This window comes from Desmodus rotundus, chromosome 3 (genome assembly GCF_022682495.2).
Source record: "Desmodus rotundus isolate HL8 chromosome 3, HLdesRot8A.1, whole genome shotgun sequence".
Classification (NCBI taxonomy): domain Eukaryota; kingdom Metazoa; phylum Chordata; class Mammalia; order Chiroptera; family Phyllostomidae; genus Desmodus; species Desmodus rotundus.
In genome coordinates, this window is record NC_071389.1 from 47,042,723 (window position 1) to 47,060,648 (window position 17,926).

The 17,926-nt window shown below is 33.4% G+C and overlaps 1 protein-coding gene across 19 annotated transcripts in view; it reads left to right on the forward strand.

The window, feature by feature from the left end:
* Nucleotides 1-16,073, forward strand: part of MIER1 (MIER1 transcriptional regulator) — a 58,450-nt gene extending 42,377 nt beyond the window's left edge. For all 19 annotated transcript variants that reach the window (XM_071220937.1, XM_045199387.2, XM_024565293.3 and 16 more), the window contains 5 exons: nucleotides 557-638; nucleotides 2,526-2,620; nucleotides 5,540-5,667; nucleotides 10,488-10,627; nucleotides 13,132-16,073. In XM_071220937.1, the coding sequence (XP_071077038.1) occupies nucleotides 557-638; nucleotides 2,526-2,620; nucleotides 5,540-5,667; nucleotides 10,488-10,627; nucleotides 13,132-13,436 (750 nt within the window). In that variant the 3' untranslated portion in view covers nucleotides 13,437-16,073. The remainder of the gene's footprint in view (nucleotides 1-556; nucleotides 639-2,525; nucleotides 2,621-5,539; nucleotides 5,668-10,487; nucleotides 10,628-13,131) is intronic.
* Nucleotides 16,074-17,926: the final 1,853 nt, after the last annotated feature.

Below are 17,926 nucleotides of genomic sequence, written 5' to 3' on the forward strand. Positions count from 1 at the left end.
CAAACAAAAATCTTGATATTTCAGTTTGCCCATATATATTTTTTTTAGTGGGCTTTTTGAAAAAAGTTTCTTTGGATATCCCTGAGAATGTGGGTATCATCAAGTTGGTAATACACATCTGGTATAATGTTGTTATGCACATGGTAGACTGGTACCTACCACAGACCTTATGACAGCATTATTTTTTTACCTTTTTTCATCAGTTTTTATTTTCTGATATGTTTAAAACTGTCTTAGAATAGGAACCCCAAAAAGCCAAAAAGAAGGAATTTGTGATTTTTATAAAATAATTCATTTCTAAATTCCTGTGAATACTGTGGCTACCAAGTTAGAGTATTTGTTAATCTTATTTTCTACATATTTAATTATCACAATTGAATTTATGTTTGTTACTCCTTAGTGTTCCACATACTGCATTCACTGGGATTATTTATCCTCCAGGAAGGATGAAAACACTGGGTTCTAGAAAAGCCTTTACTCTCAAGACAGTGTAGCTTTGGGACAGTGTAGCTTATTCACAGTCTGGGGTACATATTGAAGCCTTTTATTTTTCTAGGCATTATATGAATTGGTTAAATGCAATTTTGACACAGAAGAAGCATTGAGAAGATTAAGATTTAATGTAAAAGCAGCAAGAGGTAAGAATAAATATTAAATTTTGTTTTCATGATAGAGCAGAAATTTAAAACATAAGCTCTTCTGTCTACCTAGCTATATGATGAGGTCTGTCCAAAAGGTATCCAGCCATGTAATATGAAAAGTAGAGACATTTATTGAAGAAGATACAAGAAACATTGTACATAGGACAATGACACCTCAGTCCCCTTCAAAGTAGGCACATTGGGACCTTACACGGTTCTCCCAATTGCCATCAGTCCATCATATTTCCCTGAATCTCACTGATGGTCTGAAATCTCTTTCCTTTCAAAGGTGATCTTAGTTTTGGGAGAAGCCAGAAGTCATAGGGTGCCAAATCTGAGTTGTAGCAAGCCTAAGTCATCTGGGTGATTTGTAGTTTCAACAAAAAGCTGCACAAGACATGATGCATGAGTGGGTGCATTGTCGTGATGAAGCTGCCAGTCACCAGATGCCCATAGCTGTGGCCTTCTGAATCATCTGAGTAGTTTCCCTGGAGGAATGTTCAAGCTTAATGCAAAATTTGATGCAGATTCCTTGCTCTACTCACTCAGTCATTTTGAATGCAACAGCCACACAGTACACATACTCACTCAGTGGCATCTACCACCCCCACTGACTAGTACAGTGAAGTCGTCATTGTTCACATGTGTACATTCCAGTCCACTTCCCTTGGCTGCCAGGTTACATCAGTGTCACACAAACTGTTCTCATTATATTAACAATGGCTGGAGTTTTCCCAGCCTGTATTGTACGTTTAATAATACTGATCTTTCTTAACTCAGTAAGTACTTGTTGAATAACAACTTGTTAAAAAATTTGTGTATAACAGAAGTATTATACAGGGGTGGGCAAAAGTAGATTTCCAGTTTGTATGGATAAAGATACGCAGTTTATGATTGTAATACAAGAATAAACTGTGTTTGCATACTCACAACTGTAAACCTATGTTTGCCCACCCTTGTACAAGGCCTTATGGAAATGGAATTAAGGCTGTTTCTTCCTTCTTTAGAGAAAATAAGGCCATTTAAGTAAAAATACATAACGATTTTGCATTTCAACACATTTATAAATATGTTATTTGATCTTGGTGTCAGCCCTATGAGCTAAGTAATGTGACAGATGTTACCTTCACTTTAAAATTGATGAGACTGAGGTCTCTGAACTGAAATAACTTAGCCGAGGCAAACGTTATTCATAAATAGTCAAAATTAAAATCTGACTTTGGGTTTTTTTTTTAACTCTTGACTGGCTCCCACCTGCTTCACTAAGAATACTACTTACATATATTATGTAACAAAACATTCTTGCGTTCAACAAAAATTGGAAGGTCTACTAAATTCTAACAACATAACTGTAAACAGACTCCCTGCCCTCATGGTGCTTAGAGACTAGGTAGGGAAACTGAAAAATAGTTATGAGTTCTTAAAAGAGAATTAGAGGGCTCATTTTACACTTATTACAGTGGGACTTAACCTAGTTGAGAGAAAGGGTGAGGTTGTTAGGGAAAGCATCTAGAACAAAGTTATATTTCTGCTGGAATGTAGGAGGCAGGAAATAATGCTAAGCAAAATGAGCAGCATGCACAAAGTCTAAAGAAAGTACAAAACAAATTTAAAGAATTGAAAGCTGGCTAGTATAGTTAGATCATAAAGAATAAAGGGGGAAGTGGCCCAAGTTAAGGTTGGAGAGCTAGGGTACCATCCAAAATTTTATTAGTAAGGAGTTTTTGTCACTTTATCATTTGCAGCCATTGGTCAGTAATAGAGCTTAGAAGTAAAGTACTTCCTTCATTGTGACCAGAAAATCGTATGTTTATTTACAGTTTTGTTTACTATATACAACATTTGGGGGAATATTGTGTAATAGTTTTTCCTTTCATTTTGTAGAGGAATTATCTGTTTGGACGGAGGAAGAGTGTAGAAATTTTGAACAAGGGCTGAAGGCGTATGGAAAGGATTTCCATTTGATCCAGGCTAATAAAGTAAGTAATGATATATGTTCTCTTTTTTACAAAAAAAAAAAAAAAATTAACAACCAAGAACATCTTATATCTTAATTATTTTCTAATGTTAAAAGTTCTGTAGTGAAATTTTAACGTATTGGTGTTTAGGGAATTGTTATAATAAGCATGCCTTGACTTCATGGCATATATTTACTAGGTGACTGTTTTCAGTACATAATATTAGAAGCCTTAATATTGGACTCACTTGCAAATATGTTCATCAACTTCTGGGTGGGATGTGTGTGTACAATGTAATTATTTAAAGCTATTTTCCACAACCTGTGACAGATTTTTTTTTAGGAGGGTCTTTAAAATAATTTTTGAAACTAAATCATTTTTAACATAACATTTACAGTTAAAATATTTTTTACATTTGCTTAAGTCCTGAGTGGTCTAAAATCAGATACTTAGTATTTAATTTGATTTTAATTAGGATTTAATTTTCTGGAAGAATATCTTAGCAACTCAGCATTATTAAACATTATAATTTGCTAATTTAACATGATCATAATTTCATATTGGTGATAACCAATCATACAATGTCAGTGTACACCCAAAAGAAATTCATAATTACTTGCAGATTTATTTTTAGGTTTAATTCTCTTGCAGCTGAAATCAGGTAAGATTTTTAACAGTAACTACACGATTATATAGATTAGAAAAATGTGTTGTTCCTATGGGGCATTAGGACAGGTAAAATTAAAATCTGGGAGTTTAAATGTAGGAAGTTAAGTAATTTCCAGACTTATAAATATTACATTTTTAGCAAATATCAATGTCGAAGAGCTTGGCTTTACATGTTTCCTTGAAGATAGCAGTTAAGTCTTGTGTGATAGCTTGTCTAGGATGATGTTAGCAGTATCTGGGCTTATGTCTGAGGTTCTAAATAGTCTGTCACCACATACTCCTTTTATGTACCTCTGGATGTGATTGGATGGTGTCCACTTGATTTGTTTCAACACATTTCTAACAGTATTTTATGTTTCATAAATAAAATAGTTGCTTACAAATCCTGTGAGGTCATTTTTCTTAATTTTGCTCTTGATTATCTTGTTGCATTTTGGTATTTGACATGAGACATAACTAAGAGAAATTGTGAGTCTTAGCATTTTTTTATTCTCACCTGAGGACGTGGTTATTAATTTTAGAGAAAGGGGAAGGGAGGGTGATAGACAGGGAGAGAAACATCAATGTGAGAGAGAAACATTGATTGTTTACCTCCTGTACCTGTCCCGACTGGGGATCAAACCTGCAAACTTTCAGTTTAAGGGATGACGCTCCAACCAACTTGACTCACACTGGCCAGGGCTTAGCATTGTTTTTAAAAAGTGTAGCTATACCTTTTAATGTTCTACCCTAATCGATAACCTCCAACATAGTGACTAATAGTCTATGAAAGGAATGCATAGTGCTAGTGACAGGTCATGTATATTTCTGATTGTTTAAAAAAAATAACAGTTTCATAATTGAAGGGACAGCATTTTGGATTACAGTTTTCTAGCATTCCTGCTTGAATTTAAACAGTATTGACCAAACCATGTTGGATTACCTATGGAGGAGACTCCTGGAATGATAAGCTGATATAACTAGAAGCAGCAACACATCCCCGGAAATCCTTTTTTTTTTTTTTTTTTTAAGGAATAAGAACTTAATTTGGTGATTTGACACTACTACCCAAAAAAGTCTTGACATAATTTTGAATGTAAAGACCTTGATTCATTTGTAAGTATTTGGGACAGTGATATTTCAGTGTTACAGAAGTCAGCTGACTTATACCTAATATACTAGGTGTTCTAGTGAACAAAGGGAAGACAGTATTCTTTAAAAGGGAGAAGAATGGTACAGTGAAAACATTAAGACTTTGTTTTCACACTTGGAATTGAGGTTTGGATCTTAATCATGAGTTCTATTATGCATGCTTATTTTATTGAGGATTTTTCATAATACTGTTAACTTTGCATGTCCCAAAATGTCTTACAGTTTTTACTTTCAGAAAACTAGAATTGACTAGGCTTGTATCTGTCTAGACATAAGATTGTAACAGAGGCACGCAAAAAAAAAAAAAAAAAAAAGCTTAGGAGATTTTTTTTTTATGAGCCCTGATATCTTTCAGTCTCAGGGTAACATAGGCCAAAGTTGTAAAATGCAAGCAGAGGGGAAGAAAGAAAAATACATGCTGGGAATGAAATAAGGATGTAATCAAATTGCAAATCCTTAGGTGCAATCAATCGCATAAGATACCTACTTCAAAATAGAAATTTATGGGTTAAAGTGATATTTTTTGCATCCCAACCACTCATACAGATACCTTTTTTTTTTTTTCATTTTAAACTCCCCATTTTTTTAATGCACATCAATTTTGTCAACATGCCAATCCCATAGGTGTTGAATGTTAGGTAACGGGGACCCCTTCAGTTACACAAATAGGTGTAGCACTGGAATAACTTAGTAAACAAAGCATTAGCATTATTACAATAGCTTTTAACTCACTGAGGACTACTCTCAGCCTTTCTAGAAAGTAAGACAATTCAGTCTGGATCATTGTTGGAAAAATGTTTAGAAACTGTTCATAACATTAATTTGAACTTAAATGCCACATAGAGCCATTTTCAATAGAGAAGTACTTATTTTTATAGTAAATTAAAATGATAGCCTTTTAAAACCATAATGTTAAATATTTGACCTGTTGCCAGTGTATTATTTCTCTTCACAGGAGTTCAGAAAGAATAGGTTTTAACACAGCCACTGCAGTACTGTATTTTATAACATTGTATTATATATTACTTAAGTGATATATATTACTAGCTACATTTGTTTTGAAACTTAAGGTATTTTTTTTTTGAAGTAACCCCTTAAAGGAGAAGATGATTCTTAAAAACAAGTATTTGTTTCTTACAGGTTCGAACAAGGTCAGTTGGTGAATGTGTAGCTTTCTATTATATGTGGAAAAAATCTGAACGTTACGATTTCTTTGCTCAGCAAACACGATTTGGAAAAAAGAAATATAATCTTCATCCTGGTGTCACGTGAGTTTATACTTTCAAGTCATATGTTTTACTAAGTTTTTCTAAATTTCGCTTGAAAATTGTAATTTTTTAATAAGATAAGCTTTTAGTTTAAATTTATCCATTATTGACATATCTATAGGACATTTAGACTTTTCAGTGTCTTATAAAAAATTGTAAACTATAGTTCATATTATTTAAGGCAACAAGTATATTTTCAGTAGGATTCCTGAGACAAAATGGATCAGAACTGCTGTGAAAGCATGTTTTTGTTAAATTCTATTCCATTTAGTATTGTATAAGTACATACAGTTTTAATCTAATAACACTGAGAGCAGTGAAAATAAAGAGAGATTATCTTTCCTAAAACTATAGGGTTATATGTCTAGTGGAGGTACTTTAAAGAGGAAAGGAAATTAATACTTTTCTTTGTCTAATCTACTTTTGATCCAGGGAACCAAAATAAGATTTGAGTATAGATTATGTAAAAGAGAAGAGACATAGGGATGTAATAAAAAAGTTCAAATTACATTTTCTTTGCTACAAAGTTTTTTATAGACCAGAGAATATATGTGTGGTAACTTACTTTTTTCTAGATTTCCTAATACCTTTCCTCTAACAGAAGTAATTTTAATAATTAGTAATACAATTACTAATTATATCCACTCTTTGTGCAAAATGCCTTATATGTCTAATCCAGTCCCCATGCACCAAATTCTGAGCCCTCAGTCAGTCTAGCCTTGGAATGAAACACTTGTCTACTTTGCCACTAGTAATTTGTTATTTAAGTACATAGAACAGTGATTTTCAACCTTTTCATCTCATGGCACATATAAACTAATTACTAAAATTCTGCGGCACACCAAAAAATATATTTTTTGCCAATCTGACTAAAATATAAGGTATAATTTTGATTCATTCTCACCAGACAGCTGTTGTGTTGGCCATCGTCATTTTTTTATTTGACGATATAAGGGAAAAGAGGTCAGGAAGTGCATGCTTTGAAAAGTTCTTGCTGCTCACAGGTTGAAAATTGCTGACATAGAGTTTTGAGCCTGTCCTCTCAAAAAGAGTTGCTCTAAAATGTTGGTGGATTGTTATATAGCGGACTTAAGTTTACTGTACTATCCCTGATTATTACCTAATGTTTATGGAATAAAAATAATGTAAAATGTGACTTCTTTTGGTCACTGTTCACTAGTAAAGTGCTTAAGGCTGGCCAAATAACTGCCTTTGAAGGATGTGCTTGTATGCATATTTGATTATGCTTTTCAAACTCGTACGCTGGACTTTTTCTTGGACATGTGTCTTTGCTGGTCACTTTGCTGGAGGATCAAACACTCTAAAATCAAAAGCAAAAATAATCTAAAGGGGAGTATGATAGTCCCTGCAAATCATGGGTACAATGGACTCTTGCCTCATCCCTCACTTTTTAACACTTGTGATAGCTAGAGTGGAATTTCATAACAGTATTCCAGATTTTGTCTAATTGTTTGTTATACATTTGTAATGTTTTTCTGGACTATCTCTGTTGATAGGGTTGAGGCATAATGATGTAGAACTAGACATAGCTATCTAATTTTCAGAATGTTCTTAAGAACAGTCACAATTTTCAAGCTATTCTGTAGGGGAAAGCAATAGTAACATCTTCAATTTTTTCACCCATTTTAGAAATAATGTTCACACATGAACTGTAGGCAGTCTGTCATCATCAGCAGTAAGAACACAAGAATTGCCATGCTGGGTCAGAGCCATGGTTCTTCCAGTTTTCTCCTTCAGAAAGCATCACAGAGGGAGGTGTGGGCTGGCTTAGTTGGTCCTCTGTGATGTCAGGCTACACAGATTAGGTAGGGATGTGCTGCCAAACATTCTAGTTTCTCTAATAATCTCTTCATAGCTTCTGAAAACTTTTAGAAGATACTTATATCTGTAACCTTAATTCCTCTTAAGGTTAAGCATTCTGTAGGTAGAATTGCCACAGTTTAATCCCATATTTTCTCTTTTCTCAGGCTTTAAGAGAATTAAGAGTGGTCCCCTAGCATAATGCTATGAAGTGAACAAATGTATTTTCCTCCCTAGGCAAGATACGGTTTTGCAGGCTTTGGTTATGTCCCCTTTGGGTCTTTTGTAAAGTTTTTTTTTTTTAACTGAACTATAATTTTTTACTCATGTCATCTCTTTTAAGCTGTGTTACATCTTCTATAAAAGCTATAACTAGACTGTACATTATTTTCTGGATGGAGAGAAATTGTGTTTTTTCTGTAAGCATGGAGATATTTTTCTAGTTTGCTTTCTGTTGATAGTTGCACTTTAGGTGACTGCACAAAACGTTTAAGTTAATACCTTTACACAAAAACTTGAATGAATTTTTCATCTTTTTAGTCAAAACCCATAGTTACAGCATATTTTCCTGAAAGTTGTTTGTTCATTATTCTGTTACATTGTTATCTTAAAATTGTTCACCAGAATGCACTACATTTGCTGCTCTCTGCCTATAAATAGCCTTTGCAATATTCTAACACAGATTCTCTCTTCACTACCTGAAAGAATTGATAGCCATATACAAATTGGAAATTTTGCTGTAACAGCCTTGCATTTAATTTCTTTTCTTAAAAAAAAAGTAAAAATTAGCATGACTGGTAATCTGAGTACTACTCCACCCTGCTAGGTGGTCTACCTGACTCTTCTTCCTTAAGCATTCTGCATGCCATTAATCATCAGGAAATAATAATAATAATTCTTTTACAATATCATTGATGTATTCAGAAGTTTAAAATAATTTTGATACCTACTCAGTCTAGTGTTTTTTGCTTGGCTTTTAGCATCAGCATCCTCCATTATCCATTCCCACCATACAAAATTTATTTCCAACATTCCTCATTGTGCATCATTGTTTTTATTAGCCTTAGCTTCTAAATTACCTTTGGTATTCATCATGCTTATTTGTTCCTGTGTGCTTCAAGTATGTTATATACTGTATTTTGCCTTGTATAATGTGCACCCACGTTTTTGGCCCAACCTTTCAGGAAAAAAACCTTTCATTTTAATTTTTTAATTCAGCTTTTTATCTGTTTATATTTAGAAACGAAACCTATTATCATGTTCCAGGGTATTATAGTGTTGTTGCTTTCTAGAGTTACACTTCTAACACATAAGCATAAGTAAAAGAATTAAGAGCATTTATTTAGAGATGAAATTAATACTACCCATGTATAATGCGCACCCCTATTTTTCCCTCAAAAATTTGGGTAAAAAGTACACGTTATACATGGCAAAATATGGTAATTGTTCTGTAATCATGAAGCTGAATGGCATACTGAAGGGGTTGTAAAGATCATCAAATTTAATTTTTTTTCATTTATAGATGAGGAAAATAGGCCTAGAGTGTTAAATTGTTTAGCTTGATGTCATACGTGTTTCTTTAATATGTATTAGTTTTGTACCTCAGACTGTTGGAAGCTTCTCGAGGTCAGGTACCACACCCCTGTATTTATTATATCCCCAAAACCCCCATAACTTCATGTGATCATGAAGTTTGAGATTATAGCCATAGTTGATCATCTTTCTTTGGCTTTGAGTGGAGTATCAAGCCCTTATACTGCTTTCTTCTTATCCATATTCTTCATCCGCTCACAAAATTTGAAAACATTTGACTTAATATTTCTTTATACTCATTCTGAGGGAATTTTGAAATGTGTATTTAAGTTTTTATTGAGCTTCTGCTCTATGCCATGCACCACTTGGGCACCAGAAGTGCAGTGGTAAGCAAAACAGACACGTCCGTGCCTTCAGAGAGTTATTCCAACGCAGGTGTTGGCAGACTTTTTCTGTAGAAGAGCACAGAATAAATATTTTAGGCTTTTATTTTGCAGGCCTTAAGCTTTCTAGCAGCTACTCAGCTCTGTTTTTATTGTGCAGAAGCAGTCACAGACACTATGTAAATGAATGTCTGTTGCTATATTCAGTAAAATAATATTCACAAAAACAGGTGGCCAGCCCACAGGCCAGAAGGTCAGAAATGTTTTCCGACATTTATTCTTGTGACTTAATAGCACTTTATAGTTACAAAACACTTTCTTATACATACCTTATACAGCAACCCTGTATGGTAGATAGATAGGTCATACATGATTACGTGAGTTTTATAAATGAAGACACTATACCTCAGAGAGATTAGAATTTCGCCCAGATTGTCTAATCCCAAACCAGTGTCACTTGCACAACTATCCATGTCAGAAAGTTCAGGAATGACTTGGGAAAGAAGTGACCTCATGTCTAATGATACAGTGGGAGATGAAGCCAGCAAATAAGCCCAGAAATTTAGTGAGTTTATAGCTCAGATGTACCAGAAAGGTGATATAGAAGGTATCCAGGAAAATTTAAGGAGGTGATTCATTGTTAGGACCTCAATTCATCTTTCAGGTTTTGCCATAGTTACCAAATAGTCTTTAGGAGCTTTAAAATTCCAGTCTATGTCTGTTCAGAAATTCTTTTGTATTCCTTCTGATCGACATCACCCCGTCTTCACTTGTAGATCCTCTTATTTTAGTTGGGCCACTCTGAGCACTTGCCTACAATGTTAAAAGTTTTAGAACTGCCTATCGGTGTCTAAAATTAGCTAGTTTAAAGCTCTCATGCATTTTTCCCTACAAACATGTAACCAAAAGAAACTTCCCATTTAAGTGTTCAGATCCTGGTGTGATAGATGAGGCACTCAAATGAATGTAAGTGAAAATTAGGATATATTTGTTAATAAAGCCTTCTAAATTTAACTTCATTTAATTTTATTTTTAGCTTTTTAATATAAGAATAATCACTTTATTATTTTACTTAATTTCAAGGGATTACATGGATCGGCTTCTAGATGAAAGTGAAAGTGCTGCTTCTAGTCGAGCACCATCCCCTCCCCCAACTGCCTCAAACAGTAGTAACAGCCAGTCTGAGAAAGAAGATGGCACTGTAAGCAATAGTAATCAAAATGGTAAGCAACCAAAGAAGCACTTCTGTTTCTTCCTGTAGCCTGAACTATTCAGTTTTGGTTTCTATTAAACTTCCAAAGCAGAATTTAAAGTAATAGTTGTAAATACCAGATGAAACATACATAACATCAGCATACATACATACATATTAATACACACAGAATACAAATTAATTGGAAAGAGTTCCCATCGATATCACTGGAAAGTAAGTTTAATAAACTATACTATCAACAGTGACCATTTCTTTTAAGAAATTTATTCTTTTTGAGCAGCATCTATTTTCTTACCCAGTTGGGATGCCTGAATAATAAGAATTCTTGTTATCTTAGACCCAAACTCCAGCCATTTTACATCAGAAATACAAATATTTTTGAAATACTTTAAAAGCTGATAACTTACTCAGGCAAGTGCATTAACCATATAGATTAAATAAGGAAAATAGCAAAGGCACTATTCTGAGTGTTTTTCTCTTTGATAGCATAATGACCTTGAAGGATAAGAAAAGATACAGCAGGTGTCAGAATAGAAACATTGCTTTTATCATCTCCATGAAAAAAGAAGCAAAAGGTGTACCAGTATGATTGAGGTCCAGATAATGTTCTTGTTTACAGTAATATAGTGGACCAAAAAGATCATTGTGCTTGCTGATCAGTAAGACCTAGTCAGAGAATTATTTTGACTTCTAATCTAATAAAAACGATCTTTCTACGTACGACAGTTGCCAGGCAGAAAGTACTAAGTCCTTCAGTCCTCTTTAGGAAGAAGCTGGAGAGTTAGAACTAAGTTCTGCCCGCCTGCCTTCTGATGTGACAGAAACTAGAAGCGAAGTGCTGGCACTACTGTAGTGAATGTACTGTGCTTTGTTCGTTGATGACAACTCTTTATTCCATCACTACAAGCCAAACAAAAAAAAATTAGGGCCTAATGGCCACTTCCTGGTCCAAAAAGAATGTTACTGACATGACATCTAATGCTAGCCACATCCATGCTGAAGTATGATAAAAAGCTGAAACTCTGTCCTTGGGACTAGGGGATAGAAACTCAGTTGGTACTCCTGTCTTTTCCTGTTTGCTTATAATGTCAAATAAGTAATTTCCTTTTCTTGTTATTTTTTAACCATTTGATGAGAACATGCAGTTAGCCTAGGAGTTTCATAAGTTACCTATTAATACTCAGTAGCCCATTCACATTGGGTACCTAAAACTCACATTTTTCAGGTTTCTTTAGGAAAGAAAGGAACTTGGCACCTAGTTTTCTTTCTTTTATAAGGGACTTTAGAAGGGTCTTGAAATCTTAGGTATTTTTGACCTAATCACAGTGTTACCAACTCTTGGGGCTTATTACAACGAAACCATGCCTTCCGTATCATGATGCATAGTCCCATGTGCGTTCGTGATTTGAGTGTACTTCTGAGTTGGGGAAAACAATTTTTTTTGACCAAAATATAATATTTGAGGCTCGTCCTCTATACTCAATGTTTTAATTAAATTTTAATTATCTTTAGTGGTACATTCTGTATTTTTCAGTAAGTGTCCTCAACATTTCTACTTTATTTTGCTATTAACTTCAGTGTGACCTTTTTACTGTTAACTTACTTTTGTTAGAATAATTAGGTTCTTTCTTTTCTCACCTGTCGCGGAGGAATTTGTGTTTACTTTTAGCATTTTCAAGTATATCCTTAGATAGTGCAGGCATTAATATTTAACACGACAGATTATTTAAATAGTTAGATAAATGTATATGGTCCTCACTTATAAAGTACAGTAATAGCCACAGATTTACATTAAAATAAAAAAGTCATGTCATCTTCATTTTATATGGGGGGTATAAAGCTCAAGCTTCTAAAGAATATACTGTATTTTTCTGACCATACAACGCACCTAGGTTTTAGAGGAAGAAAATAGGAAAAAAAATTTTGAAGTAAGAAATGTGGTAAAATATTAAATAACATAAATAACATAATACTCTCCCCCCACCCCCGTGAGCCAGGTAAGCTACATTTGGACCAGAAGATGCACCCCCATTTCCACCCCCAAATTTGGGGGGGAAATGTCTTACAGTCTGAAAAATACAGTAATTCTTTTTTTACATGGTTTTAGAAAGTTACAGCAGTTTGTTAAATCTGAATAATTTATGTACCTCTTTGCTTAAATTCAACTTATTATAACTGCTGGATCCAGCGCTTGTTTGTTGTCAGGTAATATCAATGTGTTCTTAATATATGCCAAATTCTCTTCTTAATTCTTTATATTTATTAACTTAATTTTCATAACAGCCCTGGAAGGTAAATTATTATCCTCATTGTTTTTGTGATGAGATTCAGGTACAGAGAATGTAAATAAATTGCTTAAGATTACACAGCTACTAGGTAAATAGATCCAGAATTTAGACCATACAGATTTGATGCTTCACTTCCTTGATGAAAAGTTATTTTATAGTAGCTGTCTTACAATTGTTTGCAAATTTAACTTTTTAATATTAGCAGTTTATGTTTCTTCCAACTTAGGGGTGTCATCTAATGGACCAGGTGAAATATTAAACAAAGAAGAAGTAAAAGTTGAAGGGTTACACGTTAATGGACCAACAGGTGGAAATAAAAAACCACTTCTTGCAGATATGGACAGTAATGGTTATGAAACAGATAATCTTACCACTGACCCAAAACTTGCCCATATTGATGAAAAGAGTGAGAGACCTGCCAAAAGGCGGAGGGTAAACAGCAATGGAAAAGAAAGTCCAGGTTCTTCTGAATTTTTCCAAGAAACAATCTCACATGGAAAATTTGAAGAACTTGAAAACACAGATGACTGAATTTTAGACTTATTTTACTTTCTTTGGAGTAAATCCTGGTGTGACTATAATTTTCAGGGTTGATGGGTTACCTTAAAAACTTAATTTCCTTGAAGCAATTGGTCAACATTTAAAAATTGGATTGAGTCCTAACTTCAGTAAATAAGATTTCGTAATTCTGCCTTATGCAAAATTTTTATTTTAAAACTATAAAGGACCCTTTTGAGGATATAACAAATAGTTTAATAAATTTGAATGAACTAAAGATATATCTGTACCTTCTTGGATGTTAATCCTAAAATTTTACTACAAGGTACTTTTTGCATAGTTTGATGGCAGAGAAGAAAAACAAACTTTCTGCCTAACACTAGTTTGGTATTTTTTTAGTTTATTGAAATGTCTTTCAAGCATTTCTTTATACAAATTGAGTATCATTATTAAGGAAACCCTTATGAATCCTGAAAGTTATGCTAGCATGATTTTTTTTATATATAGAAGTTTAAAGATAAACCAAGTCAGGTTTGTATATGTAAAATTTATGACATCAATGATGTCTTCCATATTCTTATCTGGGCTTAAGAAATACATTCTGTATTTTTCCAGATTCTTTGTAGCCTTTGAAAGATTTTTACAGTACATATATGTCTTGACTGAGCTGTCCTTTCTTAATACAAAAGCTTGTATAATTTTCTTAACTTGTACAGTTGGTAAACTTTTATGAGAGGAATTGATATTCTGAGTCTGTCAGCTTTCATTTTATTTTACTATGGTTTTTCTAATGAATTTTTAAGTGTTTGTGTAGTAACTAAGTCATGTTTCTTATCCAGGTGGTAAAAGCATTCATGAAGGATTGTGAAAATGTTTTTTTCAAATTTCTACTTATGGACAAACAGTGTGAGAATTCTGAAATTAAGCATGATACTTAAGATTGCATAGTTTGTATTCACTATAATTTTCAAAATTATTTTTGAAGCAAAACAAAAGCTTAATGTTGGCTTAAATGCTTAAATGTATCATGCTGACCAGAAATCTTGTTCAGTTATTTTTGTATGCATTATGAAATTTCCCATTTTTTGCATTAAATAAACTGGGGAAAGGTCAAGTGATTAGACAGTTGGCACACACATGGAGTTGGTGGGCAACACTATTGATTTTTAAGAGGAAAAAGTGATGAAGTTAGAAAAGTTTTTGGACTTTACTAGTTACAATCTAGTTTTCCAAATCTGATAGGGTATTTCCAAAATGAAAATAAGATATACTATAACTATTGCTCTGTGATTACAAATAGGATCATCCATTTGCATAGCCTTGCAAGAGTGCCATTTTATTTTTAGTGCAAAATTCTTGTTAAAAAATGTAGTTTTATACAGCTGATAGACCAACCTATATCCAAACTTTTATAAAAGATTATTAACTATTGTTTTTATCACATAGGCATACCCAAAATGCTTCCACCAGTTCATTGTCAGCCATTAGTTCAAGAGCCAATGCCTTTGGAAAATAAATCTGTGATCTTGTTTTTAATGGCTCAACTGTCTAAAGCAATTGAGTAGAGGTTTGCACTGAGATATTATGGTTTAGGCCTTACTCCCATGAAGTATTACTATTAACATATGTTCAGACTGCTTCCCTCCACCAGTGTGAACAAATTTTTCCCCCAACAGTGTTAAAAACCACTTTATAACACTTCACATAATGTACATTCACTGTTACATACATATCCAAGTAAATCCAAGTTTTAGGTGGAAGTGTTGAGAAGCATGAAGTTTTGTTTTTGTTTTGTTTTACCTAGAACATTTAATTTATCCAGAATGGCAGCTTTAACAGATGATCACAATCCATTTTCTCAATCAGATTTTATTAAAACAAATCCAAAGTATCCTAGCTCTTTGTCAAAGACTGTAGAAATGTTTCAAATGAATAGTAGTGTTGTACCTTTTAAGTTGTTGCGATATTTAAGACACCATTTTTACCTTTTATAAAAGATGCATTTTGTTGGCAGGTTTGTGAAGTTCTCGCAGACTAATATTGCAGGAACAGTTTTGGTAAATTCTCAGGCACATTTGCAAATACGGCACATGTATACATGTTAGGAAATCTTTTCTTAATCTTACCTTTTAAAGTATGCCTAATGAAAGACATTCCACTATTATATTACATAATACTCAGCTTTTCATAAAGAAATATTTAAGTATATTTTATGTTTATACAGGTATTTCACACAGTACTTTGCTCTTCATAATGCAGCCATTTTAACTTGATAAGTCATTGCACTATAAAATTTTTAGTGATATGATCTAATTTGCTTAATATTTAGTACATAATTCTTGAACTCTTGACAAATTGCATTGGGAAAAGAAGCCTTTGTTAATAGTTACTTAGTCTCTGCCAACCCCAGCAAAGCACTATTGTTTTCATTTGGAATGGTCTTCTGTTCTATGATGTGTTTTCAAATAGAGTTCAGAATCTGCAACTCAGTTCAACATAAATCTGTTGGGCTTTAAAATGTATTTGAAATAATATTTAAATAGGCATTTAAATTTATGAGTTAGAGGTTTTTAAATTTATGCATAGTAATTTTGCACTGTAAAATAATTCCCTTCTCCCAGTCCCTGTCTGCCATTCTGAATATGCTTATTAAAATATTTTTTAAACGCATTTGCCTACATAATGCTGTGTGAATGATTTTCATTAGATTGATTCACTAGGTTTGAATTACAGGTTTTGAGTTTGTATGATGCACAATGCTTACTATATAAAATATATACAATCTCTGTTCCTTCTGCTTCTAGACACACCTATTTCACGAAATAGTGTTTCAGTGGCTTCTGATCCTTTCTACCTCATCTTGGGTGATTCCCTCCAGAGAGATCCTTTGGTCTATGGGCCTCTATTTACCTGTTTCTCTTCCACTGAACTATATAATTAAAAATATTTGTTCCCTTCTTTTGCATTGCAGATATCACTGCAAGATACTATATCACATATTTTGCAAAAACTTTTGTCATAATATTTGCTTTGCTCTTAATGGAAAATTAAGAGTGGGCACTTTGAATAAATGAGTGAATCTCCATAGGCAACATGTGTGTACCCTAGGGCTGAGTAATTAGCTCTATATCACTATTAAATACCAAATCAGACATGAAGGTTATCCCGTCTTTAATCCATAGTCATGAAAAACGCCAGTGTGGACAACCATATAATAACATTATGGGGAGGAAAAAGGAATTTACAAATTTTAACCTTTTATTCTGTCTTTCATAAAATGACCTTTCTGTATCACATGATTCTATGGATTATTTAAATTTTTTATAATAAAATCAACACTGCTCTTTAATAATCAAGTTTATTCTTTGCAAAATCTTATAGGGTCATCCCTACAAATTATGGGCTGATTTTTTGTATTATTTGGATTAGCCTCTTTATCTTCTAATACCAGTTTTCTATAACCTTATTAGTTATGCACCCCTTAGTATTTATTGTGCTGGTATTTATTTGACATCTGTATGTACATGGAGATTTTCCTTTTCTGAACATGGATATTTTTTATCTCACCTTCTATGATTTATTTAGAATGTATATTACACTTAAAATGTCATTTGCTTGCTCTGAATAAGCTTAATTCTAATTCTCCTTTATCTAAATTGATGCCAGAGGCTTCTTCACATTTCAGTGTCGGTGGTGACAAGTCTTTCTCATGTTTTCGTATACTTTAAATATTTGCTGGACAATATTTGGGCCTATACTTGTGCCAGCTATTGTACTTGGGCTGTGGCCTCAGCAGCGTGGCATGTTCTCTTCAAGAAGGAATTAGCAGGTAAGTGCTATGATATAAGTAAAGGCTGAACGAGAGAAGGCAAAAGGCAAGGAAAAGTAGGCACCTCTCAGGGACTTTACTAGACTCTGCCATATAATTCTAGCTAAGTAATATTTTCGTCCAGTGTAATATTTCTGTTAGAAGTAAGCCAACATGAAGTAAATATACTATTTTAAGACCATTTATGTTTAATATTTACTCCAGGGCTGATTATACATGACAGCTGTGGATTATCCAAGACCTGCCTCTTTCTCTTGTCATTCACTGTCGGGTGGCGAGTCTTCGGATTTCCTAAAGTTTGGGAGAGGGGAGGCCAAATGGAAATTTAGTCTGGTTATTAAACACATTCACTTTTTGCTATTCTCATCATTGTTAATATGAATTACTGAATGTAGAGTTGGCTAAATGCATCTTTCTGCACACCAACTAGAACTTGTTTGTAGAGTGAGTTCAGGTAATTCTAAAATAAATGGTTTTACTCTTTTCCCTCTGAAAGAAAAATGGACTTTGGGTTAATATGAGGAATATACATAAACTTTTCTGGACCTTGAATTAGAGGTGATCTAATTTTTCAGAACTGAAAAGAGATCAACCAGAGAATGACATCAGACTGTTTTTGTATTTTTTTTTTTTTTAGATTCTACATACAAGTGAAATCATACAGTGTATGTGTTTCTCTGTAACTTATTTACTG